The sequence below is a fragment of the Telmatherina bonti genome, assembly GCF_933228915.1.
Source record: "Telmatherina bonti genome assembly, chromosome: 9".
In the NCBI taxonomy this organism is placed as follows: Eukaryota; Metazoa; Chordata; class Actinopteri; order Atheriniformes; family Telmatherinidae; genus Telmatherina; species Telmatherina bonti.
The window spans coordinates 27,890,239-27,910,716 of NC_136627.1; the positions used below are offsets into that span (position 1 = coordinate 27,890,239).

General features: G+C 39.2%; 1 protein-coding gene across 1 annotated transcript in view; it reads right to left on the reverse strand.

Annotated features, from left to right (window-relative positions):
* Positions 1-14,899: 14,899 nt before the first annotated feature.
* The window catches only part of pitpnm3 (PITPNM family member 3), a gene marked incomplete at its 3' end in the record, with an annotated part of 59,838 nt that continues 54,259 nt past the window's right edge, over positions 14,900-20,478 (reverse strand). Inside the window, exons 12-17 of the mRNA XM_079246174.1 lie at positions 17,631-17,747; positions 17,391-17,539; positions 17,018-17,167; positions 15,683-15,866; positions 15,360-15,488; positions 14,900-15,229 (exon numbers count right to left, since the gene is read on the reverse strand). Of these exons, the coding sequence (XP_079102300.1) occupies positions 14,900-15,229; positions 15,360-15,488; positions 15,683-15,866; positions 17,018-17,167; positions 17,391-17,539; positions 17,631-17,747 (1,059 nt within the window). The remainder of the gene's footprint in view (positions 15,230-15,359; positions 15,489-15,682; positions 15,867-17,017; positions 17,168-17,390; positions 17,540-17,630; positions 17,748-20,478) is intronic.

Consider the following 20,478-nt stretch of genomic DNA (forward strand, 5'->3'; position numbering starts at 1 on the left):
ATCACAGAGCCAGTACAAAGACAAATGAAGAAAAAGTACTGCTCACACTCACTCCTAGGGTCACTTTCAAATAATCAATTTACATGAAGCCTTTTGTGCTGTTGGAGGAAGAAAGAGCGCCCAGAAAGAAACATATATGCATGGACAGAGCATGTGAGTTTGACAGAGAAAGGTTCTAGTATGTTATGAGGTGCTAACCTCTACCAACGCCATGTAGGTCAGCAGATATATTTGGGAATAGAATTTTCCAGAGCAATGTCATATTTGCTATTATGCCAGACAATAGGTCTGCATGACACGGTTTTAGTTTTGAATCTACAAACCTAACAGTTATGAAATGTTTAAAAAACATGACAAGGAGCATACGTTCAACACAAGAATGAACTGGTGTATATGACAAATATCATTAAATGTAGGGACAATCAACAAAAAGATGCCCAGTAAAAAGTAAAGAATTCCTCAATGTACATTAAAAGCATCTTACAGCGTGCTAACAGGTCACAGTAAGAGAAAACACCTTAAAGTTAGAGAAAGAAGCTCTCTGTGCATGGAGGGCGGGGCTGCTTGCACGGTCTTGCTTGGATATGGGGTCCTCTGATGCCCCTGTTTGGTGTCCGTCGGTGACGGGGAGATGGTTGCTCCATGGGGGTTCGAAGGGGAGATAGCTCAAGGAAGGTGTGTGCTTGGGGAAGTATGGGGGCTTGGGGGGTGGCTGGGATTACGGGCTGATGGGGGGCCTGGTGGGGGGCATTGCGATCTCTGGTGTATCTGGCCAGGGCACTAGGCACTGGGGCGGTTGCTGGCCCTGCTCTCCCTGGTGCTGGGCAGGGCCTTCCTTGGGGGGTGGGTTGCTCTTGGGCCGGTGGGGTCTTGGGTTCTGACCCTGACAGAGGCATGGGGCGCTGGTGCCTGGCGGGGCTGGTGGGGCTGGCGGTTTGCTGGCCTGGGTCCCCTGGGGCCTGCGCCCTCTGGTGGGGGAGGGGCTCGACCGATGGCTTTCCTCTACCACTTCCTGCCTGGGCGGGCTTGCGGTCACCCTTGCAGTGAAAGGCCTCGGCTCCGTTCCCTGTGATGGCTGCTGGTTTCCTGGGGCTTGGAGCCCTCCTAATCTGCCCCTGACCCTAAGAGGGGATGGTGTTTCATGTACATGATCACCTAATATAACTCATCCCTAATTTATGGTAACCACACATCCATGCACATGGGAGCACAGAAAACACACCCATACACCTCAATACACATACATACCTAGTTGCACAACTATGTCCCTACATACATACATACACAGTAACACACACACACACACACATCTGTATATATCGCTTGCTGCTCTGTTTGTAGCTTCTTATGGTTTTTATTCTTAAAAGGTCTGTTGTACTTTTTTGAAACTTTACATACTTGATTCTCTAAAGATGTAAAAGATGTTTTTTGGAGAGAAGGTGTGACAGTTGCTGTGGTTTGTCTTCTACTTTTTCTTCAGTTTTTCTTTTTCCTATTTTTTTTCATTTCTTTCTCTATTTCCATCATCCGTTCCCTCTATTGTCTCTTTTACTCCAGTCCAGTCGAGCAGTTATACGCTGAAATAACAGACCTTTGAAATAAATAATTAAATAAAGAATCAGCTGAAGAACCAAAAGTAAAAGTAAATGTAAATGTAAAAGCACAACACAGCAGCTAGACCATCATTCTGCTGTCAAGATGCTGGACAGGACAGGTTAAAATTTATATATATATATATATATATATATATATATATATATATATATATATTTTAAATCTCTGTTGATTGCTCAAAAAATGAATAAAATCAAAACATTGATTTCATATGCCAAGGTTTCTTTGAAGACTGTGAGACAGTATCCTATTTTTCTTTACAGAAAAAAAAAAACTGAAGAAACTTCCACATGTCCATTTCAAAGGAATAAAATCATTTGAATATATGCAAGACAGACTAACTTGTTCAGTATGTTAAAAGTTACGTTTCCACAAGACAAATATCTGCATCGTCATTCATCTGTTTGTTTCATGGAGGTTCTAGCTCCTTCGAAGTTAAAACCAAATCTTTCAAGTTTATACACAAGCTTATCGTGGCTGAACATTAATCAAGTTACAGTCACTCATTTTAATCCTGCTTTTTTCTATAAAGCTGCTTTACTCAGGAACAGCAGACAGACAGCATAAGTCTGCGGTTTACAGGATTAAAGACACAAATCTTTGTTAAATGAAAATCCATACCAGTGATTACACATATAATGTTGTGTATGTACATTATAAACAATCTAGAAGCTTAAAATATAGATTGTCCTTCTCCCAAATCAGGTGTTTTTTTTTCCACTCAGAACAGCTTACATCATTATTTGAAGAATATACAATCTAGTATTTTATAGATGATTGTGAAAATGACTTTCATGAAGATAACAGAAAAACTGGACCTTAACAAAATGAAAATTTTAATTTAATTCAACTAAGTCGTGACGACGTTGTGGTGTAGTATAATATGTTTACCTTTAACTGAAGGAAGCCGCACACTGACATGCGGAGGTGATGGTTCTATAGCAAAAAGGATGTGTTTTAGTTCTAGTCATGATTGCTTTATAAAACTAAGTTGAGGACTTTTCATTTCTGTCCAACCAGAAAATGATAAAAGCATTACAGTAGTATGTTGTTGCACTATTAACAAACCAGTCTCCATAAGTTGATCTTGAATTTTGCATCACAAGTGTGTTCATTTCTGAAGGCTTCAGCACTCGTTTCTACCACTTTTTTGATGATTTTAAAAAAATACTTGAAAATGATTATAATGATCATATGACTTCATATCCCCTCCTACAGCTAACAGACCTGAAAACTGCAACAACACAATAAAATTGCTTTTTCTTTCTTTTTTTTTTTTTTATGACGGGGCCATTAGTACTGAATGGGCAGCTTGTTTCTTAAATGGTAAACAGTACACAATGGAGAAAAATTGACAGTAGACCTTTGTGTTTTTTCCTCAACTAGGTATATAAACAATCATGCTATTTTCTTAGTGTTATGAGTGCTAGCTAGCATAACTTGGCTAAAATATGGTGATTATGTCATGAGGCTAATAATTTTACACACTGACAAGGATTTCAGGGTCAATGTAAAGGTTTTAGTGACTTTCCCCAAGAACAGACTGATACATGGAGGGGCCCTAAAGTTTCAGCCATCAATATTTTGACTGTAGAGAGATCACTTTACCACCTGAGCCTCAGCTAATCTCTTATCACTAAAGAACTGGTCAAAGTTTCAAATTCAAGCATATTTGTAAAAGTGTATCATACAACATAAGGAAATGGAATAAAATAAATCTCTTGACTATATTCAGGTAAGCAAAGATTCTCCAAGTATCTTTCATAGAGTGGATGCTGATGAATTATTGTGTTCATGGCAGAACTGAAGGGCAAAACCCTTCGAAGAGACAAAAACTGCTACCAGTTTGCAGTTCATGGAAGATTGTATGAACAAGAAAGCTTGTTTGAAGAGTTCTTTGTGTACAGGTAAGGCCAAAGTTTAAATGAGAAACATTACAATTGTAAAAAGGAAAGCATTCAGTTCTAGCACAAATTTGTTTTACACCTTCAAGGTGATAGTATTATGATTTAAACCAGCTTTGCCGCATTTGAACCAGTCAGTTTGTCATCAGTGCCGGAAGGATGATGTTTGGGTTACACTATGAACCATAAAGGCAAATGTCAGGATGTCTGTCTGTCAACTAAATTTTCATACATACCACTGAAAAGTTACGCACTCCAGATTAAAGTAAATTTCTGGGAATGAAAAAAGTTTTGACCTAAATCAAATGGAAACATTGCAAAAGAATGTTTTGTAACTAAATCACTACAAAGTACTGAAACATCCAAGAGTTAGGGCTGAAATTCCTTTGAGCTGTTTGAGTTAAAATGATCCCTGCATCTAAAAACAGAAAATTCTAAAGGGTTCGCCAACACAGGCACCACCTCTGAATTTGATTAAATAACTCAGAAGAGAGACTGTTTATAGATATGGGTTTGTGTTAAACATTCATTTTCATGCTGTCTTTTCCAGTGTTCTATATACAACACGTTGTGTTAATAAGCCACTTGGCTGACAACACTGCTGTGCACAGCTTAAATAAAAAATTTTTAAAAAGCTCCTATTTATATCAATCCTTATTTTAAATGAACTGATGCTTAAATATATTTTTGAAAAAAACCTCAGTATTTTCTAGTACTCTGCATCAAACAGTGGTTTAAAACTGTTATTCTGGTCCACATTGAGTGAAAGTTTCTAAACTAAAGGATGAAAGACTCTCAACCCTCTTTTTCCAACACAATCAGACCTTTAAGTTTAGTGAAATATTGATGACTTTGGTTAATGATAGCAGTGAAAGATGTGAGCTCTGCTGTGAGGGGACGCAGCCCGTCACATTTGATGCCACCATGAGCCATGATATGTGGTTCTTTCATCTGACCCTCTCTTCCTGGGGGCATTTTAGATAATTGCTTCCTCAAATTCAATCTACAAGGCTTTTCCCCCCACACCTGCAGCTTTGCCTGCAGCTGGCTTCCAAAGTATTTTGAATATATTGTTAGCCAAAACTACATCAGAGGCTGTAACAAGAAGTCTGGATTTTTACATGCAGATCCAAACCTTTTCTTCCTAAAATCAGTCCTTTTAGTCAGTTAGCCTATATACACTAATGTGACTGGATTACCTAAAACCATACAAGAAGAGTCAAATTTCAGTCTGTGAAATCACTACTGTACCAGTTGACTGATGTAAATAGCAAAATATTTTCTCTCTAGTTCAGTAAAAATGACAAAAGTTTGTTTCTTGCCGCAGATAAAATGCTTGACCTTTGGTTTAGTGTGTGCGCGGTGTTGTTTAAGTTTTCTCAGGCTACTCTTGTTGGTAGCAGAGCTTCCAGAAGTGTCTTCTAGCTCGTTTTCTGGCCTGTACCTGAAGTGATTTAATCTTTTCAGAATTAATGCCTCCCTTATCACTGTCCTGACATCCTAAAATCTCCTGCCAGATCACAGAAGAAATTAAACCCCATTCTGCTGCTTTTGAATTATAATAAGGGTGATTCACTGTGATGCCAGAGGTCACAGTCGGTATTAAGTCGTTCTTACATGGATGACTGATTTTAGATTGCAGAGAAATTTGCTGCATAAAGTCAGGGGTACTTACAGATGAAAGTTTTTATCAGAAGAAGAAAGCTGTATTTTGTAACTGTATTCAAGACACATTTTATTATTAGGTGGTTTTTTACATCATATCTTTTCTGGGCACAGTGCTGTCAGTGGTCCTTAGACTGTCTTCTTTGTCTATGCAGAACTAAATATGAATGCACCCTGTGGCTGTAACACACCGAGAAAGCCTCATGTTTGCTTACTCTAAAAGTCCCCTGGCCCCAGTAAACAAAGATTTACAGGTTCATAAGTCACTGTATATTCAGCTAGACATTTAACTTGTGACCTGAAACAGCTTATATGTAGTAAATGAATAAATGTACTGTAGTGTGTCTGCCCTGCTGACCACAACCTAGAGAACATGCCAAGAACAAGCTACCCATCAACAAGGTAGCATGTTGCAGGGACACCCCCAGGCACCCCAAGTACTCCAGCCACCTGTATGATCCACCCGGACAGGTCATCACAAGAATTCCCACTCTAAACAGGTAGGTAGTATTCCTGGTAAACCTCTCCTACTGGATGTTTACTGCATGGCTGATTATCTTCTAGCTCACATCAAGTTGTTTAACTCCAACTGATGCAATTCTTATTCATTAAATAATCATGTTGAAAGACACATTTTGCTGTCATGGAAAAGATGTTATAAGTTCAAGGTCAGCTTACTACCTGAACATACTGGCTCAACAGGTTATTCCATCAATGGGTTCCTTCCTCTGATTGCATAGGCCCATACCGAGATGACAATGTCAGAATTCATTGGACTCAAACTGTGAAAAAGTGATTCAAGGAGCGTAACACATCATTTTCACACGTGGATTTGCCACCACAGAGTCCAGACATGAATCCCACTGAGAACCTCTGGAGAAGGCTCTGCGGAGTGGTCGGTTCTCCCGTCATCATTATGAGATCTTGGTGAAGAATTAAAGAAAGACAAGAGAAAAGAGAAAGAAAATAAATTAAATGAATAAAAAATACTTTAATAATCCCAGATGAAAATTATAATGTGGTTGGATGCTGGATGTAGCTACCCTGATATCTCACCTTGGGTTGTAACAACCCTCAGTGGTTCCATACAGTGATTTATCCTCATGATTGGTCTGGAAATGCTCATTGTAGCAGCGCTGTGCTGCTTTGGCATGTCTGTATGTGCTTTCGCTGTCCTCTTTTTATGCCTCAGTGCCAGGAGTTACAAAATTCTTTTTTACCGAGTGAGAAAATGGGTGTCATGAGAGTGTGAGAAAAATGTCATATCTATTGCGTGAGAATTACTCTTATTGGGTGAGAGTTGTGAGTTTCTGTTTGAACCTTTGTGTCCCTCTTTGATGTACAGAAAGGCTACAATATGCTGAATGGGAAGGGACAACTCAAAAAGCACGATATGTCATTTTTATAACCCTGATTTGGTTCTAAATATACTGCTCGACTATAAGACAGATGTTTCTGTTTTGTCCTTCTGTTCGCCCATTTGTTTTGCACCAGCAGATGCTTTTGTCTGACTGCACCTGTGAAGATATAGCTGAAACACCTTGTGAGAATTCAAGTGACTTATGGTGTCCTCTCCGTATTTTAACTTTACCTTAACAACTTTCAAGAAACCTTGTTTCAGCTTCCACTTTATTCTTCTTCCTGCAATCCATGTCAATGCACATGTGAGTGACTCAACTTGTTGACATAGATTTTTCTTGTTACTGGATAACCTGTTTGATCGTGACTGTTCAAGTCTTACTTAAGTGCCTCAATGAAAAATGACTGTGATTCAATATATTGATTGTCTCAAGTGACTGGCTGGGTAAACAGAAAATGAGAACAATGAAAGGAAGTGGAGGGGGGAAGAACTGTGGGTGGATTTTAACACTGGTTTCGTTTAGCTGGGAAAGTTAACAAATGGGAGAATGGGAGAAGGCTGTGTGTTAGAAACGGTTGCTAAGGGTTTACTACATAAATCATCATTCCAGTAAACTTTCTACTTTTAAGTGACGCTCAGTAAAATAAAAGATTTAAAAGTAGCCATTTAATCCCAGTTTTCACCACACAGAATATATCAGTACTGATGTAAAACACAGCTTGGTGAGTTCCAGCTCCACCTCATTATAGCCATTAAATGCCAGGTGCAGAATAAATCACTGAAAGCAGCGCTACACGTAGGAGCCTCTCCTCCTCTCCATCACTATGATCAAGGAGATTCACAATTTCGATTATTTAACCAATTTTTTTAGGATTTGTTCAACTAAATGTTAAATAAAATACTTGGTGACAAATAAAATACTTGAACGACAATCTTGAGTAGTAGTCCATTCAGATATTTAGAAATGCAACGCACATCTTTTGTTATTCTAGCTGTCAATTGTCCATTTGATCCATTACATAGTCTGAACAAAATATTGATTGGTTTAAAAAAAAACAACAAAGATTGGCATGCATGAGTTTGCAATGTTACATACACAGCTGAAACAGAGTTTGGGCCAGCTGGACCCAAGAAGCAGACAGAACTGTGTAGGAAAGTGAAGTGCTTTATATCTAAGCTGTGAATACTGGCAAATCAATTTCTGGAAAGTTTGATGGAGGTTAGAATGTGAATGAGTGGGCAGACAGCAGCTCAAAGTCAGGGGCTAACAATGTTGGCTGTGCAGAACTGAGCCAGGCAGGAAACCCTGGCAACAGGCAGACACCCTGGCTCGACAGGATGAGGCAGCTGGTAGCTTCTTCCAAACAAGTAAATAGGTCCAGATACATTTCTTTTTGGAAACCTTCATCTCGGACAGTGTTTCTCAGTTCCAGTCCTCAGGACCCCCTGCCCTGCATGTTTTATAGGCTATACCTGGTCAGCAGATATGGGAACCCTTGGGAGGCAGGATAAACCACTATTAAACAAGACTAGACTGAAAACCAGATGATGAACTGGTGGGGGCTTATCACCCAGTCCCCTGATTGTTGGTTAACCCAGCTATCTGGTGACTGGTACAGCAGAGTTGATAATGGTAAACAGACTTGTACTTATTTCGCACTTTTCCTGTCATGCCAACTAGTCAAAGCACTTCACACTACACTACATGTAACAGTCACACACACACACACACACACACACACACACACACACACACACACACACACACACACACACACACACACACACACATACATGCACACACTCAAACCCCAATAGGCACTTTGGGGGTCATTGTAGGGTCCAGAATCTTGCCCAAGGACATATCAACTCTTCCTCATGAGCTACAAACCCTCATTTGATAAAGCTGCAGGTAGATAAGCAGATGAGAAAACAGCTGTGCTGAGAGTACCTGGTACACCTTGCAGGGCAGAGATCCACGCATACTTGCACACACACAAACACACACAAACATGAAAGGACAAGAAAGACACAGGAAGGAAAAGGGGCAGGAGAGAACAGGAGGAATGCAGAAACCCAGGACTCATGACATATCATCCTTGTCCTAGCATACATTCATCATCACTTCAGAGGTATGTTATTAGTGATTTTGTCAAATTATGCTTCATTTGTAAATTCAGCATTTTCTTAAAGCAAAGCAGGAAGCTGGAAAGGCTTTATGCAACTGAAAGTTGCAAAAGAATCCTTATGTTTAATGGGAAAGTGCGTCCAAACTTTTAACTGGTAGTGTATACTTGCACTATTTTTAAAAAAAGATATATTAAAAAAAAGATAAATAAATAATAAAAAATAAAATAGATCCAGTTGTGGATATACATGCATGAACCATCTGATCTTCAAATGCATTAAATGAGGCTTTGAAAATTTGATTTCATATAACTTCAGTCAGACGAACACATTTAAATGGCTTCTCTGTTGTATGTTTTCTAAGCTTACATTTATTGTTCCTTTGCGGTGTGTTATAACTGACTGGATATCTGACCATTACAGATTCAGATAGTCGACGGCAGCATGAAAAAGACAAGCTGGATGCCTGTCCAACGTTTATATAAAACATTAAAGGTTGCGAGGTTGCTCGGACCAGTTGGCTTTAAGTGCAGCAAAGCTAGCTGCATTTTAAACGTCTGCCTTCTTCACAAAGCTGCCAGCGTGGCTGTTGCCTCTCCTGCCATGCTGGACCGAATTCATAGATCATTCTTGACCTTGAAAGCAGTAAACACAATTTGCTGTATATAATAAAGACATAAAATGTAAAAAGGGGAACTACATTTATGAATCAGTGACTTCTTCTGCGGTATGATCTGCTGCCCTGCAGTGATGACTGATTTGGTGTCCAGCAATCAGTGCAGGCGCAAAGCCATTCTCTGATTAGGGGCTCACAGTGTGAGACGTTTAAAGCCCAAAACCTTGGCTGAAAACATGACCGCCCATCTCCTTAATGTTTGTTATCTGTCAGTACTACAGCAAATGGGCTGACTTATGATGACTTCCATAAGTTAGTACTCTGACTTTTATCTAAATTCAAACATTAAACATCAGGGTGTCAACATTTTACCTTTGTCATCTTATTTTTATATTGTGAATTTGGCAAAAGAAAAAAAAAACTTGAATGAATAAAAGACTGATAACAGCTTAATCCTTCAACTCTGAAATATCTTTATTTATGCGATATGAAAGATGAACTGTGTCCAATAAACAACAACAAATTAATCATCACAGATCTGTACAAAACAATAATATTTGCAGCAGTTAAGTCAATAAAGTTTTTTTTTCTTTAATCAAGAGGCCTGAGTAAAATATTAGAACCAGTAAGACGTCTTACATTATTAATAAATAGCAAATGAGCTCAATCCCTAATAGTTAAATCATGGTGGTTGAATACTTGTAATTAAATCATGTCAGGTATATGGATTTTCTTTCTATCATCCCAGCAATTCAAATGATGATTTTTTATTAACTGTATGTTTATTACATAAGAATAAAACAAATTTTATACCATTAAAGGAAAAACTGTCTGATTTGCAATGACAGTGAATTTTACTGTTAAAAACTTTTTTCCCCCAGATAATACAGCAGTTAACGGCATCAGGAATTATTACTCATTAACGTATGGATAAATACTTGTTAGGAATACCACAAACATGACAATTGATAGCCAGTTATGAACAATATCAAATTATCAGCATGCATACGACAACTAACCATTAGACTGTTATTTGCCATTTACTAACTATTGTGTGTTAAAAGTCTCCCCAAATGTAATATTTCACTCCTTCATTGTATCATAATGGCATTTAGTGTTAATGGTGTGTTTATTTCTGACTAGACATCGACTGGAATGATCATTTGCTTTCTTGGATAGCAATGTTTTCGTAATTATTATTTAAATGCCAAACAAAATCAAGTATTTAACTATCGTTTTATAATATTATACAATTATAAAAGGAATGTTAACTGCTGCTATGCAGTTACAGAGGTGGCACAGCTGGGAATAATACATACTTAGGAGTAATCAAATAACTCATTACTAGACTACATTGGGGGTGCAGGAGGTGAGAGAGAGTTAAAGATAGCTCCCACCTGGATGGCAAGTTCTGCTTTGCTATGCACGTTTATCCCTGCACCCTAAGACCTCATAAGCCCATTTTCTTTCATAGCAGGTATAAAAACTACGAGCGAGTAATCCACTGACATACTTCATGCTTCAGTCCAGTGCTAAAAAAATGCACTTTGTTCTGAAAAACTGCTGCAGCGATAACATGCAGATATGTCAACACTGTCCTCTCATTTCCCTACAGAGGCTCATCATAGCTGTCCTAATGTTCTCTGTAAATACAACTATACACTAACATACTCACACACACACACACACACACACACACACACACACACACACACACACACACACACACTCAGGCAGGCATATAGCGTATCCAAAAATGTTCAATATCAACAACATAAAATGCACTTTGTCATAAAGGATGGTGAAACTGAATGCTTTGGTCGAACAAATCTCTTGGATTCTCTGCATTACATCAAATACAATTTAAGGCAAAACAACTGAGCAAAAATAAATTAAAGCTTCAAAAACATACATTGAAAATATTTGTATTTACAGTATTTCTTCATAGAAAAATATGCTTAACTTGCTCAGGCTTTCAAACATGACCACATAAGACTTAATATAACTTCAGGTGCACAAGACTGTCGGATTTCAGCACACATCTATTGGTTTCAGTGCAGCTGTGATAAATTTTACTGCAACTGGCAATTTGTACAATATCCTGCAAGCTACTGCTACTACCAAGCAGCTAAAGTAATGTTGTCCATAAAGCTTTTTACACTATCATTGTTAGTTTTTCATGGAAGTATTTCTAATCATGTTTTTTACATCTGTCGATCTGTAAACATCTGGCTTTTTCGTCTCAGTAACTGTGTTTGATCAGTCGTTACAGTGACCAACGAGCAGCAGAAAACAGATTTAGAAATACGATAAAATGCAACTCTTTGTTTCTGGAGCTGCTGCAATGTAGTGCAAATGCGTCAAGGGGTGGGAAGTTTGGGATTGGAGTGGGGGGGGGGGGGGGGGGGGGGGGGGGGGGGGGGAGTAAGCTGACCACAAGAGAAACATCAAAAAGTGAGGGTAAAACGGTGTCAAAGGTTGGATGCTTCAGGGTTCCAGGCTTCAGAGATCACATAGAACCTGAACCAGAATGTCATAGCGGCTCTGTGTCCAGAAACCCACAACGGGGGTGTTGTATGCTGAGTATTTACATCAGTGGAGAGTTTGCAACGGAATCAGTCAGCATGACTGCATGTCAGCACAGCAGTCTGAGTCAGACCAAAGTCTTGTGCAGCGTCGGGTTGTGTGCTGCTCAGGCTTGGAGCACGGTGTCCAAAGCTTTATTGTAATAACCATCATCTCATTTGTAATGTTTTGGAGCATGTGTGTGTACATAAATACACTATATGCATAAGATGCTGACTTTAAGTACATTCTTCGGATGTTATATGTAGATAGTTTTAGGATGACGCAGACATTTCCAAAAAGTTTCCAGATTTCATCCACAGAGTAGGTCAGGGAAAGGTCCACAAAGGAGGGAAAGTGTAGAGTCCCAAGCAGGACGTAAAGCTCGGTTCAATGTACAGAGTACAGTAAAGAGACATGCCACTGTGAAGTGAGACAAGAAAACAAGTCACAGATTAAAAAAAATACACGCAACACATCTCAAATCTTCATAACTGAACAGCATATATTTCCTGATCTGTAAACAAGTAACACTGGTGGCTGTTATCCTTGGATTTTACATTTTTTTTCTGTCATGCAAATTTGCATTCAGTTCTGCTCGGGAACTGTTGCTAATAATAGCATCTGTTATTTGGGTTGCTGCAGGGATATCAAACATGGAAAAAAGGGGAAAACAGGACTCTGCTTCAGTAATTATCCCAGTCTGTTCTTTGTAATGTGCTATTAGACCTATGTGTCTATGAAAATAATAACAACTCTCTCACTGTGGTATATCAGATATAACACAGAACATAATTTAATCAATGTGGAGGTTTATTGACTTTGTTGGAGCTCAGCAGTTGTGAGCAAAATCAATCTGTATTTACGTCAGAACTCTGCAGCGAAGTTCTCAAAGGCTTTACAGACGAGACAACAAAGAGTGAAAAGCTTCATTATCCTGCGATGGACTGGCGAGCTGCCTTTCGCCTAATGAATGCTGGGATACACTCCAGCTTCCCCGCGACCCTTCCTCGGACTAAATGGTTAGGATAATGGCTGGCTGGCTTCATTATCCACTCATGATCTAATAATGTTCTACATAATGTTTACTGTAATTATTTTGCTAGTATGTAGATCAATCACAACATTAAAACCACTGTTTAATGTTGAGTAGCTCCGCGTTACAATCTGAGCAGTCAAATAGATCGTTGAGAATAGACCCTTTGGGTCACATACATTGTAGGATGGAGTCATTGATCGGCCTTGCTTGCATTAGTTGCCATCGGATTAGTTGTATAGCACCGTAATAAAAGCAGTGCTGCTCATGTTGAATGTCTGTGGCTTTAACAGTCACTGCATAGTCTGTGTGTGAGGCCCAAAAATGAAAAAATTCTGTCACCCTTCTCACTTGCTTGCTCCACATTTTAGCAAATGTGTGTACAAGCTGGAAAGTCTGAGATCTTTCCTTTTGCGTCCTCATAAAGGAAAAGGTTTAACTCATCATTTAAAGGTTCAGACACAGAAACAACCCGTTCTCTGTAAAACTCACCAGAGACACTTTAGCGATGACCGAAATTAAGGACCAAGGCTGAATTTGAGGTAATGCACTTTGAAAACAATGTAAAGTATAATGAAGTATAATATGGGACCTTTAAAACAATTGTAAAAAGAATTTTACTTTGCACAATATACATTGACCAATTTTAACATTTTTCTGTTTCTATATCAAAATCAAGAGTTGTGGAAGTCAAAGTCTTTTACAAGTGTGATTAGGGCTGGGCGATATATCGAATATACTCGAGATATCGTGGCTAGTCCCCTGTGGGATATAAAAAATGTCGATATTCGTCATATTCGAGTAGCCTGTTGTCACGCAGTTGTTTCTAGCTGTGGGCGGGGTTTTTTCCCTCCCCCTCGACTCTGCACCGCTTTGCACAGAGAGTTAAAGCAAGCGCACCTAGTTACGTACATAACGTGAGCTACGTGCTACGTCATGAGAGGCAGCGTGTAGCAGCTTTTCTAGCAGAGAATTCCGGTAGCAGTAGCAGCGCGAGTTCCAAAAAATGGAGGAGGAAGAATTTGTTCCAAAGAAAAATAGTACATCATCCATCCATTTTCTGGCGGTGGTTTGGATACCGGAGAGACAATGTTGACAAAACACCTGTCGTATGCAAAGTATGTCGCAAAAGTGTCGCCACAAAAGGTAGTAGTACCACAAATTTAAAATGACATGTTTCTGCCATTGCTTTAACTGTTCAATAAATACGGTTTTGATCAATTTGCTTCGTTGCAATTTCATCCTTTTGGCATGAATGTTTAAAATCAGCATATCTTAATGCAGTATGAACAATTATGTTTTAATGGAGACACAAAATCATCTTACTGATGTGATTGTATGCACCAAAGCATTAATTCAAAGCTAAGGTAAGTGTCGAGACATATATCGTATATCGTGACATGCCATAAAAATATTGGGATATTCCTAAAAGGTCATATCGCCCAGCCCGAAGTGTGATGTGTCACTCTGTTAAAAAACAGAATTTACACATTTAGTTCAGGTTACTTGTAAAAGTCCATTGTTGGGGCTGAAATTTTGAAAGATGCATCCTGTGATCAAAGTTTCTCTTTTTTGTGAGTCTGCCACATTTAGAGAACCAAATATCTCAACAGTATTTTACTTTATTTGTTTCAGAACTTAAAAATAAATACAGACTAACACTGCATCCTGACGCATGCTATAGTTCTTTGGACGATATCATGAACAAAGAAGATCCATCACCGAAGATCATAGGGAATCATACCTACTTAGGATTAGCCTAATAACTAATTGTTAGGCAACATAGGGGGTCCAGACGGTGAGAGAAGAGGTGCAACACGACTATGTGGGGTCAGATATATTAATAGATATCAGATAAAGTCAAATATAAACAAACACAAATAGATTAGTATTAATAATCATCTTCAAGATGTTTCAATATTACAAAATAATATATCACCTTGGCCCAGGACACAAAGACCCATTTGTTCTCTTCCCCTTTCTCCAACAATCCCTCCATGTCTTTCGTGATGTCAGGGAGTGGTATCTCCACGATGCATGGAGGCTCTGCTCCATGCACTTTGTCCACCTCCTCCTCCTCCTCCTCCTCCACTGTGGTCCTTATCCGACTCTGGCTGGCTCTGAGCTCGCTCGGGTTTAGGGTTAGGCGTGCATGGTGGATCAGGCTGTTGGACAGACATGGTCCTGCGCAGGTGGGTGCGTTTACACAAGAAGTCAGGCTTTGCAGACAGACCAAATGAACCTTTTCTTAAGACCATACGAACAGAAGGGGATTTCTTGGGTCTGGCTCTGTGTCCAAACTGAAGTGTGGAGAGGTGGGCTGCATAACCTTCACTAAGAAACTACACAAACGACAAAGAGATTAAAGTTAATGGGGAAAAAACCTCACATTTTTTTGTTAAACATCGAGAGAAAAACATCAAGAAATGTCACAAAGGAAGAGTTTACAGAAACAAATGAAAATGAAATTACCTGGCACTGATTCTGGTATTTCTTCGAAGGTCTGCCAACAATATAAATCTGTGAGGGGCTGAGGCCGAGCATGTTGTAAACAGATATGTCCTTCATGGAGCCATAAGCAGAGTTGATCTTAATGTGACACTGGTGAGAGAAAAAAGAAATGATCAATGTGTTCTGCATTTCAAATGCAACTTAACCCAAGGCTACAACGCTGTGAGCAAGAGTGATGTCGCACACAAAGAGCCCGCTAAGGGAACAAGATGCATCAGGTGCTACAGAGGAAAGATTAAGTTCACCTCGTAATGTCAGGGAGATAGTTTGTCTCAGAGGTGTACCTCCTGTATGAGATTCCGGAGGAAGATGGTCTTCTGTCGCAGGGGATCATGAACCAGGCCTTCAGAAAAGAAGATCATCCCGTGGGGGAAATTGTGCTGCGAGAGCCATGATACCACACGCTGCTTCTGCATATCAGGACGGCCTGTGATGTAGATGATAAGGTAGCCAAGATCCTGCCAATGCCTGCAGGTGAGCCAAACAAACCCAAGCGATCCATTTTAACCAGGTTATGTATTAATATGAGGTTTAAAGGATGCAGGGCTCATGATTCATGTTCGGCAATGAGGGTTACTACACTTGTGAGGACAACTTTTTTTTTTTTTCTCAAATCAACAAATATTTTCCCACTGCCTCACACAGAGCTCTACATTTCCTCTGATCATTCTAAACATTTTGTGTGCTCCATATGCATATGCAGTCATATAGACATCTGTAAAGGAGAGATGACGCGAGACAATGATGTGATGGATACAGTCCTGCATTGCTCACTTTAAAAAGACTGATCGATAACAGGAGCAAGCTGCAGGTTGTGAATATAGCCACAGATGATTTGCTTGATGATGAAAACTTCTGTGGTTTAATCTTTGCTTCCATCGATAAGTTCGGCTGGTTTAGAACCTGCAGTGTTTCTGTTATAGATGTGTTAACACACGTCACAGGCACTCGCGAACGCAGCTCCAATGCAACTGCGGCATGAACTGTGTTTCAAGCATTAAAAAGCAATGTGTCACAGCTGTAATCATGACAACACAGCTGCAATCAGAGTGACAGCTGTGTCATCCCAAGATCAGATACACTGTTTCTCAGCAGCGAGAGAACTGCTGAACCAGCAGCTCCTCTAGTTTTCATCTTAACATCTTGAGGCTGAAAGATACAACTGAGGGTGCAAAGAAATAAAGAAGTATTTCAAAACAAATACTAAAAGACCGCAAAGTAACAAAAAAATGAAAGAATAATAAAAATTTGCCATGACCTTTCAGGGGCTTTAACTATGTTAAGGAAGCAGAATACATACATTTTTAGACACACCAGGTTGCTAAATACAGAAAGCCCTGTTTATTTTTTTCATTTAATTGTTTCTGCTCTCTTGTGATTTCAATTTTTATTGAAATATATAATGTGAACCAAGCTATTCTGAATACACTGATCATCTCTTTATGTCTCTTGTAATTACTAAAAGCCCATTCATTGATTCATAGCTGTTTCTGAATGAACAATCATGCCCCTAAAAAAAGATATGCACCACAGTAAACACATTCACATGTAAATTGGCACATTTTGTGATCTCATGCACATTAAACACACATGTACATCCAAAGCTTTTAAACAGTTACCTGACAACATCAACAGCTCCAGGGCGGACCTTGGGATCGCTGCCCATGATGGATACACTAGCGGCAAAAGATCCATCGATACTGAAGACCACACACTCCATGCCTCGTGGCAACACAGTCAGGTAGGCCTCTGCGCTGGTCTGATCCCCCCTTGGGGTCGAAAAAGGGTTAAGTGACAGTTTAAAAAAAGATATACTTACAAGACACTTTATTACACTGCTCTACTTACCAACAATCTTAAATACAAATCTAATATATTCATGTCAAACTTTTACATAATTATGTAAAACTTTAACATCAATATATCAGTAAATTCAACTGATTTTTCCTTGTCTCTGTGTTGCCAAATTATACATGCTCCTTGGATGCGTACTTGACCACCATTTTAACTGGATATACTCCGAGGCCGAGCTTCTTGCTTTTGGGTATGGTGTACATGACTCTGCCGCTGCTGTTGGTCACCTCGGTGTCAAAGTGCACCCAGCGGCCAGACTGAGGTTGTGTCATCAACAGGATGTCAACCTGAAAAGATGTAAAAAGACTGGTGTAACAGCAAGAAGTCAATGTCAGCCTCACTCTGTGGTGAAAATGTTTTGATGTTGCGGTTTGTAACCTTTTCTCCAGTCAGAGTGACCATGTCCAAGGGGCCATACATGAAACGACCGACCAAAGTCTGGGGTCCATCTTCTGTAGCGATGACATCGTTCACTCTGTGGTTGGCCGTGACGTTCTACATTCATGACAAGGAAGAGCACATCATGTGTTAATATCAGGGCAGGTTTAGATATAATTGTTAAGTTTGAAGGCTAAAATATATGAACAAAATGAAAGGAAAGGCTGCTGCATTCTTTTATTTCTTACTGAAATTTAGCTGAAACTTAATTGAGTTTTTCAAGAAGTATCAGGGGAAGCAGGGTCCAAACACCAACTCAAAGTAGAAAAAACAAAGGAAAGATACGGAAGATCCAGCTGACAAAGATGGGTATTTTAATAACCATTGAGATATTTTCTAATGTGTATTTTGTCTGTTTGTACCACATGTCCATGCACAGAGTTACTCAGAGAACTCCAAGTTTAGATAGTTTTGTTAATTTTAAAGAAAAAAAAAAAACTTCTGACATAAACTCAAACTTCAGCCAGAAACATTTAACACAACACATTTCCAAGGGTGCGAAGATCAATAAATACATGCTAACAATCACATGACTTACTGCAATATAATATGTTATGTCCTTTAACACGGCCTTTAGATCTTTAAATACACATCTGTTTTTTGCATAAAGTGGCAAACTTGTGTCTGCTTGAGTTCATTGAGGCTTCACTAAAACATTTGCCCTTAAATGACTCCTCTTTACAAACTTTTAACATATGCAAAGAATGAGAGGGTAAACAACAAGTTTTTTCTGCTTTCATGTACTTTATTTTCAGGTTTTAACGTCTAGACAAATACCTTAAAAGTTTGCACTGTGGGACATTACAGAAACCCATGTTGACTGCTTTAAAGCTTTATTGTTGGGTTCTCTGTGAGTGAGCCAAGAGGGAATCATTAATCCCCAAATCTCCTCTTATAAAACGGCTGCATTCAGCAAGATTTTATACCAGTCTCATATGTGAGGGCTAATCTATTATTCACAAACTCAGTTGTGCTTACACAGAGCAGAAATCTAGAATTTTTTTTCTACTTTTCCAAGTCTATAACCTTCACTTTAAAATGGAAGGATTAAAAATATTTCTCTTTTTTTCAAGCAACCACCAATTCTCCGACATAGAAGCTGAGCTGAATTATAGTTCTGATTCGTCATTCTGCTTGTCTGTATTACTGTAAGAACATGATCAAATGTTTTCTTTGTAAAGGTTAATTTCCTGCCAAAGCCAACTGCTGGCCTGGTCTATGATAAACTGTTAACTGACTGGTCAAGTTAACAGCTGCTACCCAAACTAAGCACTGGCACTATGATCTCAGTGAACTGTCAGCCAATGGTATTCCAGTCTCCCTGAACAAGTGGGTCGCTTGTAATACAGCCTTTCCAGTAAAAATACCAGTATGGGAAACTTTAAAATCCAAATAGAAAAAAATTCTATTCCATATATGTGTATGTGTGTGTGTGTGTGTGTGTGTGTGAGTAAGTGAGTGTGAGAGAGAAAGAGAGAGAGACAGGGGGCGAAAGAGAGAGAGAGTATGTGTACAAATATACATTTCCAGCAAAAAGAAAGTAAAAAAAAAAAAAAAAGAAAGAAAAATGAAGAGCTATTAAGTAAACACCAACTTGACAAGGATAAATTGATCAGATAATAGGATACAGCCCTAATTAAACTATTTGCTATTTATTTGGGGCGATTCATGTCATCGAACAGGTAAGTTCAACTTACTTGTCTAAGTAAGTGCCAAGTGCTGGCACAAAGTTATCCTTTGTTTATTAAATAGAGCCACAAAGGATTTTCTTACATTGTCTTCCATCTGTGTGCAGAGGAACTGAAAAGACTATTCTTAACATAGTCTACCTTGAGTATCCAGTTCCAGGTACTACTTATTGATTCTTCACTGTTATGGAGTTTTTATTTGAATCCTTGTCAGCCACTCAGATTGAAGCAATAAAGGAGCTTTTTTTGTGTACTAGCGCCATCTTATCATTAGCAAGGATACAGCAGTCAGTCTGAATTTCTTCCTATTTTCTGAGTTAAGAGCAAACTTGTGCAACAGCAATAAGAGTACTCCATTTGAACTTTTGTTCATTGTTGTGATTTCATCAGATGAACTGGATGAGATGTTTGTTACTGGAAAGATAATAGAGTGCCTGAACCTAACAAATAAAACAATATGTAAAACATTTATGCTAATGAGTTTAACTATGCGGATGCTGTATTTTACTGTTTTACCACACCAGCTAATGATAATTGATCTAAAGGATTTGACACCTAACAAGGAAGCTCAGCATTTCCAGCTGCTCTCCTACATTAGCTTTGTCAACAGTTAATTGTCTGTCAGCATGAGGTCTCACTGATTCTGGGATGACAGGCCTTCAGATACACATACACAAAACAGAGAACAAATATCTGCCTGCAGCTTTCAGGAGAAAGCCTTGTTGTCCTCAAAATCTGGTTAGCCCTACCTAAGGCAGCGCTGTGTGTGGTCATATGTGCAAACAAAAGCAACAAGCCACATGTGGCTCAGTACATCCATCCACTCAGATGAAGAAGTGTGAAGGATATGAGTTACCAGGACTGCATAAGGACCGGCACACAAGCAACAACAACCACTTTAGTTTACTCACTCCAGCTGTGACAACAACCTCGCATCCAGCTAAGACCCCAAGTGTCGCCTAACAGTTTAAGTACAGCAGCCGAGGTGGGTGTGCACCAACTCAATCAGAGCTGCCCATTTCGGACTGCATTCGGGAGCAACAGCTTCAAGCACTGACATCAGAAACACACCACTTAGCTGAGGTGAGGTGTGATCAAGA